General features: G+C 47.1%; 1 protein-coding gene across 2 annotated transcripts in view; it reads right to left on the bottom strand.

Annotated features, from left to right (window-relative positions):
* The window catches only part of B4GALT1 (beta-1,4-galactosyltransferase 1), a 66,000-nt gene that overhangs the window by 11,556 nt on the left and 40,285 nt on the right, over positions 1 to 14,159 (bottom strand). The window contains exons 3-5 of one of the 2 annotated variants that reach the window (XM_073021723.1): positions 6,807 to 6,994; positions 2,175 to 2,297; positions 5 to 109 (exon numbers count right to left, since the gene is read on the bottom strand). The exons of the other annotated variant lie outside the window; for it this stretch is intronic. Coding sequence (XP_072877824.1) covers positions 5 to 109; positions 2,175 to 2,297; positions 6,807 to 6,994 — 416 coding nt within the window. The remainder of the gene's footprint in view (positions 1 to 4; positions 110 to 2,174; positions 2,298 to 6,806; positions 6,995 to 14,159) is intronic. 2 annotated transcript variants of the gene reach the window in all.

Genomic DNA, 14,159 nt, shown 5'->3' on the forward strand with positions numbered 1-14,159 from the left:
GCACCTCTGAGGATTGGGTTCATTTTTCTTGTCTCTTGAGTGGCGGATCATGCGACACCTCCCGACCACAGCATTTGGGCGAGATATAGACATGCCTCTAAAAACTAATCTGCAAAGAGTAAGGGGAAAGTCATTATCACAGAGCTGCCATACACTTGGCCTGACAGCCCTGGCTGCAAGACTGTTGCTCCATCCACCATCATCCTTGCTGTTCTCACTCAGCCACAACCCAGCATCATGCCAGAACCCAGCCCAGCATGACCCTGGTTAAAACTCACATTCCTACTCCATGGCCTTTTACAACTGGTTCTGCAGTTTGTGGTGTTGACTATCATGTGCCAGACACTGGCGGCGTCTGCCCCACAGAACATACAGGGTGAATGCCTCAAACATAGGGCCTTCAGGACAGGATGGAGGTGAGAAGAGGAAGATGAGGTTGGCGACACAGAGGAAGAAGCACAGAGTTTGTAAACTCTGCCGGAGCAAGCCTAGGCAGAGTCCAGTTGAGGACGAACAGGTGTCTGCCAGAGCATTTTGGGCAGCCAGGATGACACAGGCAAAGGCATGGAAGTGAGAGCAAGCCTAGCGCCCTCAGGGAGCAATATAAGGAGCAATGTAAGCTCCTAGGTGACAAGGGTCTGGGGTAGGATGTGGCAGGTGATGGGCTGAAAAGGGCAAGGCTAAATCACAGAGGTCTTCTCAGAGCATCCCACAAACAGTTGCCAGTATCTGAAAGGGGCCTAATATACAATATTTCCAAAATGTTTTTAGTCATGGGGAAGTCTCTCTGGAAAGTAGTATAAGAATGGAGGGCTTCCGAACATGTGGGAAAAGGCAGAAAAAAACTAATGGAGGGCTGAGAACAAGATTACAGGCAGCCGGAACAGGGTGGAGGATTCTGTGTTGGTCCAAGGAAAAGGAATGAGGACTAAAATGAAAGCCTGGAGAGCAGGAACAGCAAAGTTAGTTAAGGGGCAGAACTGGTTGATTTCAGACCACTTAAACATTCCTGGCCTTGCCTGGCACACAGTAAGTAGGTGCATAATAAGTGTTAGGTCCTTTATCTTTCAAGAAAGTTGCTCCATACACCACCCATCCTTCTAGTGCCACCACCTTAGCATGGGACTAGATGCCTGTGGACGCTCCCTTCCTCCCCCCAGCTGTTCTGACCATCAGCCCTGTGGTATCCTGTCAGCCCTGCACACTGTCATATCGGTCCAGACCGTCTGCCCAGGAGTGCCTCCGTGGAAGCAGGTTTGCTTCTGTCTGGACCCTATGTCCAGGTTTTCAGTGTCCTAGGCCTGCCTGGCACAGTGCTCTGTATGCAGCAGAGATTCAATATGCACACACTTAATACCCCATCTACATACTCTAAAACTGGAGTTTTCTTCAAGGTTTATATTGAAGATGTGGGTCTCTATTAAGTTTGCACACAATGATAACTTGAATGACTTGGGTGTTGCTCTGACAGACACTTTCTGTTAACTGGTACTCCAATTCAGAAAGGCTGCACCAAGGTATATTCTGATATTAAACTCAGTAATGAGTTCAGACTGGCTCCTGGAGGGAGAAGGTGCTCATCGGTGGCTGGTGGGGTTGAAGCCTCTACGGCCAGAGGACTGAGCAGAATGTTCTTTCAAATGCTACTGATAGATGTTTTTTAACACTGTAAATGACAACCCACATCATAAAGATTTATCAGCTTAAAATTCTGTCCCAGGATGTGGATTATACTACAGTATCGCTTTTGTATATGTGAAAAATACTCCAAAATAAAAATATAACACAAAGCTTCTGTGAAGACAGTTAGGATTCTGCTCAAGGAAACTTGTTTCACAGTGAAAGGGGACCACAATGAGATAAGGGATTTTTACAAAGGACATTTGTTTACTCCTTGAGTATAAAACAGCATGTGGCAAGTCAAAGTAAACTTGCCCCGTCACTTGGTTCCCATTTGACATTTTTCCAGGCTGATACAAAAATCTCAGAAACTCATTTTCCTACAGATCCCGTTTAGCACCTACAAGACCTGTAGGAAGCCACACCTAAGAATGTGGGCTGAGTGGGGGTGCATCCCATCTGAGGGTCAGTCCTTGCGGAACAACCAAGCATTGATTCAAAAACTGGAAGTGAAGGATGACAGAGGAGAAAGATATCTAAGTTATGACCATTACCTGTTAAAAATGTCATCATCTTCTCCTCCCCAGCCCCAATAATTATTAGGAAATCCATTGATGGTGAGAAACTGTTGTTTACTTAGAGCAGAGACACCTCCAAAATACTGAACATAAGGTAGGCTGGAGGAAAAACATACACACAGAAGAAGCAGTGGTTAGTTAAGTTCTGACATCCCCAAAATAAAGCTTGCTAAGAACATAAACACTTTTAAAGTTATTCTTTTTGCTTCTGGTTTTTTTTTTTTTTTTTTTTTTTTTGAGATGGTCTAGCTCTGTCGCCAGACTAGAGTGCAGGGACGCGATCTAGGCTCACTTCAACTTCCACCTTCTGGGTTCATCAAGTAATTCTCCTGCCTCAGCCTCCCGAGGAGCTGGGACTACAGGTGCCCACCACCACGCCCAGCTAATTTTTGTATTTTGAGTAGAGACGGGGTTTCACCATGTTGGCCAGGACGGTCTTGATCTCTTAAACTCATGATCCGCCTGCCTTGGCCTCCCAAGTGCTGAGATTACAGTTGTGAGACACCAAGCCGGGTCTTTATTTTATTTTTTTTGAGAGAGAGTGTCTCGCTCTGTAGCCCAGGCTGGCGTGCAATGCCTTGATCTCGGCTCACCGTAACCTCCGCCTCCCAGGTTTTCAAGCGATTCTCCTGTCTCAGCCTCCCAAGTAGCTGGGACTACAGGCATGTGCCACCACGCCTGGCTAATTTTTGTATTTTTAGTAGAGATGGGGTTTCACCATATTGGTCAGGCTGGTCTCCAACTCCTGACCTCAGGTGATCCACCCACCTTAGCCTCCCAAAGCGCTGGGATCACAGGCAGGAGTCACCACGCCCAGCCTCTCTAGAGTTTTTTGGTGGTGGGTGGGGTGGGAGGGAGCAGTTACGAGGGTTTTGTCTGTTTTGCTTTTGTATCAGGGCTCAGATGACCTTATATTAGACACGGATATCAAAAAGTATGATCTTCCTCTTTCCACAACACAGTGCTGTTTCTGTGGTTATGTAGAAAGTCAGTCAGTGACAAAGGCAGGCCTAAGCCCAGTTCTTCCTGAGTGGCTCAGGCATCTGCTTCCCCTGTGCTCTGTTCCTGCACATGAAGTCCTTATCCGGGAGCTCCTGGAATCTGAGATTGTTTTAGAGCCTCCCTGTACCCACCCAGTCACGGCCCCCCTTCCACACCCATCCTATCGACCAATCTAGCTGTCATGCTTGTGAAGGCATACTGACTAGAACACCGACCCTAACAGTTGAGGCAGTGTTTCCGGAAATTTGCTAAAATAAAAATTCTTTGAAACTTTGGACTTTATCCTGATTTGGCAAAATGTATAATGATGAACGTACGTTTTACCATATTTTCAAGTAGTAGAGCATCTGGGCTCTCATCCTTCCAAAACTTTTTGTATTTTAATATTTCAGTGGTTATGAATTGTGAACTCCTAAGGGATACAAAGTCAGCACTGATGAGAAATGTCAAGAATCAGGACGTGCCCCAAAGCCTTCCTGTGGGTTCTCTAAAGGCTGTGGTTTTATGTGACTCTGAGTGCAGCTCCAAACCACACCCAGCTCTTTCTGGAATCCAAAAAGACCAAACCCATCACATAAATCAAGGAAAACTCTAACTCAGACTTTGAGGAGGAAGTCAGCCAAACCATATAGAACATATGAAAATAAAGATGCAATTATTATTTTCAAATATATTCAGGAATTCTGACTGCAAGGATCATCAAGCAAAGGTCCCCAGGGAGTCTGCTTTAATGAACCTATTCATAATTAGGTGTCATCACTTAGGTGCCGAGTCATCCACCTTTGGCACACCTCGTACTACTGTCCACATTATTAATGTGAGGGTTTGAACCAGAGGTGGCCAGGCCAGTAAGGTTTTTTGATAATCAGTGCTTTTATAGAAATGGCTTCTTAGCTATTTCAAGGGGAAGTACATGCCAAGCTGACATGATTTGGTTTCGCTGTCTCTGCTGCTTTCTCTTCCCTATCTGCCCCAGGCTCAAACCTGCCAGGCTCCTTGTGAAACAAACATGGTGCTGTGGCAAAGAATTAGGGCATCACGGGCCCCTTCGTGGTTCACCATCATGCTTCAAGGGAGGAATCAAGAGGGGTCAGGGTATAAATCTGTGTGTTTCAAGAGAAGAAGAGACACACACAGAGAGGGAGGAAGGGTGGAAGCAGGGATGGAAGGGTATAGAAGGACTTCTGAAGAGCCTAAAAGTAAGGTTACATTCAAATTTTCCTCCCTTTAAGAATAAGACAACAAGTTAGGAACTTTGATCTGGGAGAAAGATTTCATACATTCCTATATTCCCATCACAGCTCTCACGTTCCCAGCAAGGGAGGACAGGAAGAAATGATGAGAATAAAATGAGTCTGACAGAAAGCTGTTGCATCTCAGTAGGTGCAGTAGTTCATGCCTGTCATCTCAGCACTTTGGGAGGTCAAGGCAGGAGGACTGCTTGAGCCCCCAGGAGTTCAAGACCAGCCTGGGTAACAGTGAGACATCTCTTAAAAAAAAAAAAAATTTTTTTTTTTAGAGTGAGAGGATCACTTGAGCCAGGGAGCTTATGGCTATAGTGAGCCATGATCATGCCACTGCACTCCAGCCTGGGTGACAAGCAAGACTCTGTCTCAAAAAAATAAAAGAAAAGAAAAAGAAAAAAAGTTGTATCTAAATAAAGGGTCTGCTGTCTACATGGGCCAACCACACTGTACTAGTCAGTCTAAACCAGGGGTACCCAACATAGAGGGTACCTGCAGCACAGCTCCTGGATCTTCAAATTCACTTAAAGCAAGGAAGGCAAGGGTTATGTTATTCAACTGATTAGGTTTTGTTTGTTTGTTTGTTTGTTTCCTGAGACGGAGTCTCGTTCTGTTGCCCAGGTTGGAGTGCAATGGCGTGATCTCGGCTCACTGCAACCTCTGCCTCCCGGGTTCAAGCAACTCTCCTGCCTCAGCTTCCCAAGTAGTTGGGATTACAGGCACCTGCCATCACACCCGGCTAATTTTTGTATTTTTAGTAGAGACAGGATGTCACCATGCTGGCCATGCTGGTCTCGAACTCCCAACCTCAGGTGATCTGCCTGCCTTGGCCTCCCAAAGTGCTGGGATTACAGGAGTGAGCCACTGCGCCCGGCCACTGACAGGCAATTTTTCTTTTTTTTGAGACGGAGTCTCACTCTGTCACCCAGACTGGAGTGCAGTGGCGCGATTTCGGCTCACTGCAAGCTCCGCCTCCCGGGTTCAGGCCATTCTCCTGCCTCAGCCTCCCGAGTAGCTGGGACTACAGGCACCTGCAACCACGCCTGGCTAATTTTTTGTATTTTTAGTAGAGATGGGGTTTCACCGTGTTAGCCAGGATGGTCTCGATCTCCTGACCTCGTGATCCGCCCGCCTCGGCCTCCCAAAGTGCTGGGATTACAGGCGTGAGTCACTGTGCCCAGCACTAACAGGTAATTTATAACACTTTTATGTTAATATAAACACGGAGTTAGGAAACAATATGCAAGTTTATTTATATATTTATTTTTAAGACGAAACAATGGACTATAAAGCCATTTTCCACCAATGACAATATGTTTTGGATAATACCCTAGTCAGGCATCTGGGCTGGCCTCTTCACTAACGGCATTTTGGTAGAAAAATTTGGGCTTTGTATTTAAGCAGAAGTTTGTGCCCTGCTGGAAAACAGAATCACGTTCCTTCTTAAAGGGCCAAGGGCAGGAGCAGTTCACACCTATAATCCCAATGCTTTGGGAGACTGAGGTGGGAGGATCACTTGAGCCCAGCCTAGTCAACATAGCCAGACTTCATCTCTACTAAAAATAAAAAATTAGCTGGACATGCTGGCTCCAACTCAAGGGGCTGAGGCTGCCATGACTGTGTCACTGCACTTTAGCCTGGGTGACAGAGCAAGACCATGTCTTGAAAACAAAACAGGCCAAGGAACATCTGCTGAGGTATACAAGCTAAATAATTCAGCGGGGAAAAACTATTCCAATTTGCTTTCCAAAACTTGTGGGGCAACAGAAAGAAAAAAGCAAGAAAATACAGTATCTGTTTGGAGCCTAAAGATGAGAGCCCCTCCCAGATGCTAAAAACTGTTCTTAGGCCAGGCATGGTGCCACATGCCTGTAATCCAGCACTTCGAGAGGCCGAGGCAGATGGTTTGTTTGAGCTCAGGAGTTTGAGACCAGACTGGGCGATATAGCAAAACCCCGTCTCTATAAAATATACAAAAATTAGCTGGGCATGGTGGCACATGTCTATAGTCCCAGCTACTCGGGAGGCTGAGGTGAGAGGATGGCTTGAACCCTGGGGGCAGAGGTTGCAGTGAGCCAAGATCACGCCACTGCACTCCAGCCTGGGTGACAGAGCCAGATCCTGTCTCAAAAAAAAAAAAAAAAAAAAGAGAGAAAACTTGTTCTTGTCTGGATATGCAGAGACTATAGGCATCTCTGGTCTCCTCTTTCCATCTCAACTAATATAAAACACCCATTTCTCAGAGGAGGCATTCTGCTCCAGAGCTTACAGAGGCCACTCCTGGGCTGCCAGGACTGCATTTCCTAGTCAACACATGACAGAGAAACATGGTTACCACAGACTCCGACTCAGAATTTCTTACCTGAATCCAAACTTATCCATTGCAACGGAAATGTGCCGTGGCTGTGAAAAACACCTGTAGGCATTATGGTCATTCATTGGAATGAGGTCCACATCACTAAACACAAAGCAGGTGTAGTCATAGTCCTTCAAGGCTTCTCGAAAGCCAACATTGAGGAGCTTAGCACGATTGAACATAGTGTCTCCGGCCTGGTGCAGAAATAAAAATAGTGTTATCAAATGCCTTAAAGCCTTTGGGCCAAACACTCACAGGGACTGGTGACTTATCCACTATACATGTCACTAGTAAACCCTTGGGCCTCACTTTTCTGCCCTCACTCTACAATCAACACAGAGTACCAAAACCTCTGCGTCAGCAATTCCCCTCTAGGAATCTATCCTGCAGAAGGACTTGCGTGTGTGTGAATGACTATGAACAACATTGTCACTGTGGAAGGTTCCTCACAACAAAAGACTGCAAAAAACAGAATTAGTAGGGAACTGGTTCAATAAGCCATAGTACATCCACACAATGGAATGGAACTGTTAAAAAGAGGCAGCTCTAAAAGAAAGGTGAAAAAGGTATTTAAACACATACATCATTTATTTATATACACTATAAATAAACTCCAGGACAGGTATCCAGGAAACTGGTGACATTAGTTGGGTACCCATGGGACTTTTCAATTCTACCTTCCTTATATGGTTGACTGAGGTTTGATGACCACATTGTGTGCCTTCCATCTACCCGTCAAGCACAAACCTAGGTACCTGAGAAATACAGCAAACCCAACTCAACCTCTGTCCTCACAGTGCTCACCAGGGAGTGTAGGAGGCCATCCCATACACACCAGGATAGAAGCAAGGTGCGCAAGACAGAAGACGGACACCTGCTTCAGGGTGCCAACCACGAGGTCCCCAGGCACCAAGTGTGCTGGTGCAAAGGGATTGCATATTTTTATTTTTTATTTTTGAGACGGAGTCTTGCTTTGTTGCTGAGGTTGGAGTATAGTGATATGATCTTGGTTCACTGCAACCTCTGCCTCCAGGATTCAAGCAATTCTCCTGCCTTAGCCTCCTGAGCAGCTAGGATTACAGGCAAGTGCCACCACGTCCAGCTAATTTTTTTTTTCTTTAATTTTCAGTAGAGATGGGGTATCACGTTGGCCAGGCTGGTTTCAAACTCCTGACCTCAAGTGATCTGCCCACCTCGGCCTCCCAAAGTGCTGGGATTACACTGTATGTTTTATTTGTTTTCTTTCAGTAAGAATGTAAGCTCAATGAAGGCTGGGATGTTTTGGTTTTTTTATTCGCCCAGTTCCTTGAATACTGCTTCTCACACAATAAGAGCTCAGTAAATAGTTGCTGGTTGGCTGAATGAATGAATGAATGAATGGGGTTCAACATACAATGGTAGATGGTAATCCCTTCTGGGAAGCTCAACCAAAGAGCCCTGTGAGGGGTCACCACAGGGATCACATTGTGGGGTAAAGTTGGGAATCTGGTCTTATCAACTCCCATGGCCCCAGGTTAGTAAGGACAGACCCAGCACTGACATTGCCACCCCTCACTCTCAGCAATTCACAAAGCCGCCTGCACACACGCTGTCATCCTAAGGGAATCCTCACAACACAAACATGAGGAAACGAACCAAGGCCCGATACTTTGGAATTATTCAATGCTCTTTCCCATCTCTTGGGATCAACACAATCAGAGCCCTCTACTTTGGGGAAAAAGTGTGTCATAGGGGCTTCTGACTGGTACACAATCTCAAAAGTGAGATGCTCAAAGTCTTCTCTCCATGCCCTCAAAAGATGACCTGGGCTGGGTGTGATGGCTCACACCTGTAATCCTAACACTTGAGAGGCCAAGGTGGGCAGATCACTTGAGTTCAGGAGTTCGAGATCAGCCTGAGCAACGTGGTGAGACTCTGTCTCTACAAAAAATTACAAAAATTAGCCAGGCATGGTGGTGCACACCTGTAGTCCCTAGTACTCTGGAGGCTGAGGTAGGAGGCTCACCTGATCCCGGGGAAGTTGAGGTTGCAGTGAGCCATGACAGCACCACTGCACTCCAGCCTGGGCGGCAGAGTGAGACCCCCATCACACACACACACAAAACAAAACAAACAAAAAACCAAGACTTGGAAACTGGCACTCCACAAGGTTGCCTGTGTGCGTACAGAATGCACAGATGTGCCACAGCCACCCAGCCTCAGGTGGGGAACTCAGGGAAGCAAACTACTTAGAGAAAGAGAGGCACCAGGAAGAGAATCAAGGAAACATTTCACACACAAGAGCTCCTTTTTTAAAGCCCCTGACAAAGTTTTCTAGCCCCGCATGGTGAGTGAAAAAGGAGCCCAAAGGCACACTGTGTTCTTTGGCTGTCCCACAGGCTGAGTTGATTTGGAATTCTGCGTTCAGCTAATTCTGTGTAAGTCATGGGTTCAAAGAAATTCAAAGTTTGGGCTGGGCATGGTGGCTCCCGCCTGTAACCCCAGCACTTGGGGAGGCTGAGGCGGGCGGATCACTTGAGGTCAGGAGTTCAAGACCAGTCTGGCCAACATGGTGAAACCCCACCTCTACTAAAAATACAAATAATTGTTGGGCACAGTGGCTCACGTCTGTAATCCCAGCACTTTGGGAGACCAAGGCAGTGGATCACCTCAGGTCAGGAGTTTGAGACCAGCCTGGCCAACATGGCAAAACCCCATTTCTACTAAAAATACAAAAATTAGCTGGGCGTGGTGGTGGGCGCCTCTAATCCCAGCTACTTGGGAGGCTGAGGCAGGAGAATCACTTGAACCTGGGAGGCGGAGGTTGCAGTGAGCCGAGATTGCACCATTGCACTCCAGCCTGGGCAACAGAGTGAGACGCTGTCTCAAAAAAAAAAAAAAGTTCAAAGTTTAGAAATTGCATATGAAAATTATGAAGTTGTTGGAATTATTATAATAGAGTATGAATATTCACTGGTGGGGATACCGTACACAAGGCATGGATAAGTGTTTCAAATGGCATTTCATTTAATCATCTTGACAATCTTATAACAACCCTAACCCCAACCCAGACTTACACTGTCAAACACGATTCAGCCCCATTGAGCACTTTCCAACAAGCAAAGGGAGGTATACCAATAGAGCCTTTCTACATCTGTGCACTAGGCCCCCAGGGCTGGCTGCCCAGCTCAGGATAAGGCTCCCTTCTCTTGGTACACTCCCCAATAACTGGGGCAGAGCGCTCTTTGAGGCCAGGTCTCTACCATAGGACTGGGCCTACTGGCCTTGGCAGTTTGATCTAAGCGGGGGCCTAACTGAGACTGAACTAAGCATTTTTCCTCTCCCAGGAACGGGAATTTTGGAACCATGAATGAGCACCTCTAGAGCCAAGGCCCATGAGCAATGGCACCCTGGAGGAGAAGCCCAAGAAGCAGACCTGGTTCCAGCCCCTTTCACTGCGGGGGGTGCCTCGGCCCTTTCAGCGCGGTGAGATGCCCCAGTGTCCGGCCCAGACTTAAAACTGGTCAGGCAGTTTTCCAGAGTAACCTGAACTACATATCCCTCCCTTTCTCCCTCCTCCCAGCCTGGCCTCATCTGTGGGATGCAGCAAGACAGAAGGGCCTGGTGCACTTTAGCAGGTGCTCTCACCTATTGGGGGCTGTGGGAATACCAAGCCAGCAGAACAGTGGAGGAGGAAAGTGTCCTCCCCAGGAATGACAGAAAAGTCAAGCATTTTCTAGGCTTCTTTGGGTGAAATGCTGTAACACTGGGGCACACACCTTCTTTGATAAGAAAGACAGGCCCTGGCAAGCTCACCAAGCCCCACCACTCGCAGGAGGTGGGAAGATGCCCAGCCTCACTCCTGCCCGCCTCACTGAGCACAGTCGTCTGGTGCATCTGCCACTCCATTTGCTCAAGTAAACATCGATCAAGCACCAAATACACCACGGTGACAGACACATGCATTTTTAATCCTGGGAATGCTGGCTTCTTTACTTATTAGCTATGTGACTTGGGACATATCACACCTCCAGGCCTCAGTTTCCTCTTTTGTGTCATGGGGACAGCATGTGCATTGTATTAAATGAGACAATGTTGGTAGACAATGCTGTCTACCAACATAAGATTAGGTCCACCCTTTAAAAGCTGGGTTTTTCAGAATTAAGAAGACCCAGCCCGAGGAGGCTGAGGTTGCAGTGAGCCATGACAGCACCACCACACTCCATCGTGGGTGACAGAGTGAGACCCCATCTCAAAAATGGGGCCTGTGGCTGCCCCACTGCCTGGCAACAAATGTCGGCTACTATCATTATTACAGGAAGAGGCTTTCCCATCCGTCTTGAACAGTCAGACCATTCCAAATGTCTCTTAGCTATCCTACCTGGAGACTATGCCTTCTGTAGTGTTTGCTTCAAAATTCCTCCCAAATCCTGCTTCTCTGATGAAGGGGAAATTACTAAAAACATTTAAGGTTCAAAGGAATTAGCCTGTGGCTTATATGAATAGAGTTTCTCACAGCAGAAGAGAGTCAGGGGGACCTCTGGAGGCCTGTGAAATGCGTAGGAAGTCACACTTGGTGAAGAGGAGCCAGCATGCTGGGTGCAGGTGTCCCTTTGAAAGACCCAGCTTTTAAAGGGCGGGCCTAATCTTATGTTGGTAGACAAGAGTTACAGTTATCCCTTCCTTCTAGGTCAACTGGCTGCTTTTAAAGGGAGAAGACAGGCCCCCTAAAGAAAGGCCAGAAAACATATAAAATCTCCAAATGGTTGAGCAGAGACTGATACAGGACAGGGACTGGAGACAGCAGACAGAAGACACTCCAGAGACATAGACTCTGGAGGCGGTGGTGGGAGAGAAGGCAACTGTAGGAGTAGAGAAAAGCATGCATGGTGAGAGCATTTGTAAAGGCTGTTAAGGAAAAGAGAACAGTCAAGGAACTAGAAGAAATTCCGAATGAGTGAAGCCAGAATGAGACACGAAGGCAGACATGAGCCAAATCACAGAGGCCAGGGAGGAGGGTTAGGTGCTTGTTAAGATACTTAAGCTTTATCTTTACTTAGGTCACAGGGAGCCTTAAACCATGGTTTGTATGTCAAGGAGGGATCTGTGCCCCAATCCAACTGAAGGCGAGGAGACCAGTTACAAAGCTGTTGTATGATTCCTGTGAGGCAACAACCCTGGGTAAGTAGATAGTGCCTCCCCCAAGGGCTAAAGGCAGGGGCTCCACTTCCACTTCCCCTTCCACGCCTCACCTGCTCCCTGTGTACGTACACTACACTTGCAAGCAGCCTTTGTAGGGGCAGGGCAAGGTTCAGGACAGGTGCTAGAATCTGGTCTAATCCCCAAGAAAATCCTAACTGTGGTTAAGGAAGGCAAGTGTGGCCTTTCCCTGATTGCAACAGGGGACAGATGACCAACTACAGAAAGTCACGGGCCCCTCTTGTCCAAGTCCCAACAGTTTCTGGAAGAACTGTTCTGTCCAATCACCCTGCCTTCCTTGGATGTCAGGTCCATGTGTGTACATCAGCAGACACATCCCTTGTCCATAACAGCTGAGGGATCAACTGCACCCAGCCTCTCCTGCACCAAAAGACACAGCAGCAATGTGGTTGGAACCATCAACCCAAAGCCAAGACTCAGAATGAGTCAGAATTTCTACATGATAAGAGAGACACTGTTGCTCCCATACACATGCCCTGGCTCTTCACAGAGACACACCCCTCTCCGCCATGCAAGAATATAGCACTAAGCTCTCAACATGACAGATCCAACAGATCCGGGGGCAGGTCTGCAACCAGTGGCAATGTTTGCTGAAACACCCTCTGTACGCTTTTCTGTGCCCACTGAGACAGTAAGAGGAAGGAACTAGGCCGAGTGGGTTGCATGAAACAGTGACAGATCAGCGGCAGCAGAAGCTCTGACTGGGCATTCCTACAGGCCTAAGTGTGGATCCTGGAACAGTGGACAGCCTGGGAGGTGATCCCCAGAGAATTACTGGAAAGAGCCTGGGATTATACAAATGCTGAGTTTGTGGAGGGCTAATAATATCTACTCACCCATGAGTTCACAGTAGTTGGGCTCTAGTTTTGCTTTTGTTGTTGTTGGTTTTTTGCAGGGGATACAGGATCTCGCTATGTTGCCCAGGCTGGCCTTGAGCTCCTGGGCTCCAGCAATCTTCTCACCTCAGCCTCTAGAGAAGCTGGGACTGTCAGCACATGCCACCATGCCCGGCTGGGCTCTAGTTGTTAACCATAACAATATGGTAGCTCAGAGTTCTCAACAAAACTTGGATCTGAGATTTAAACTCTTCACCCCAGTAAGTGAGAGAAATGGGCCTTCGAGGGTTAGGGACCAGGCTATGGGAGTGGTTCTCAGTCAACCAAAGTCACCACTCTCAAGAGTGAGCATACCCTTGGCCCCTGCCACACAGGAACACAGACTGGACTGAGGCTATAAAGTTGCTTTCAGAGAGAACTGAGCTCCTTGAAGAGCCCAACAGGGATTCTGGGTGAAGTGAGCACAAAGGAGACTTTCTTTTTTTAAAAGGAGTCTCGCTCTGTCACCCAGGCTGCAGTGCAGTGGCGCGATCTCGGCTCACTGCAAGCTCCGCCTCCCGGGTTCACACCATTCTCCTGCCTCAGCCCCGCGAGGAGCTGGGATTTTCAAGCGCCCACCACCACGTCCGACTAACCTTTTGTATTTTTAGTAGAGACAGGGTTTCACCATGTTAGCCAGGATGGTCTTGATCTCCTGATCTTGTGATCCACCCACCTCGGCCTCCCAAAGTACTGGGACTACAGGTGTGAGTCACCGTGCCCGGCCAGAGGAGACAGTTTTACACCAAGCTCCAAGAAGCCAGCACAGGATGCCTGCCTCTCCCAGGGCCTGACACACTGAAAACTGGAGACATGGCTTTCCGCAGATACATCAAGACAGTGGTGCTAAGCACGTTCAGGATGTTTAAGACACAAGTTGAAGAAAAATACTTAAGAAAAGCTTCTCTTTCAGAAAGCAATTTGGCCATCTGTATTAAAACTATAAAAATGTGTAAACCATATCTGAACCCATAATCCCACATCTGAAAATCTAGCCTGGGAAAATGATCCTAAATGTGGAACAAACCAACACAGAACAAACTTCAGACTCCAAGATGTTCATTATGGTATTATTTACGCTCATGGAAAATTGGACATTATCTAAAGGACTTCTAAGAGAAAAGACAAGTTAATTATGATGGAATTCTATGATCAACTACTATGAAGGTATGGAAAGTGATGATGATGAAGATGATGAAATAACATGGGAAGATGCTGATGATAAAGAATTTAAGGAAAAAGCAGGATACAAAAGTTTATACACACACAGCATGAGCTCAACTGT

The sequence above is a fragment of the Chlorocebus sabaeus genome, chromosome 12 (assembly GCF_047675955.1).
Source record: "Chlorocebus sabaeus isolate Y175 chromosome 12, mChlSab1.0.hap1, whole genome shotgun sequence".
Taxonomy (NCBI): domain Eukaryota; kingdom Metazoa; phylum Chordata; class Mammalia; order Primates; family Cercopithecidae; genus Chlorocebus; species Chlorocebus sabaeus.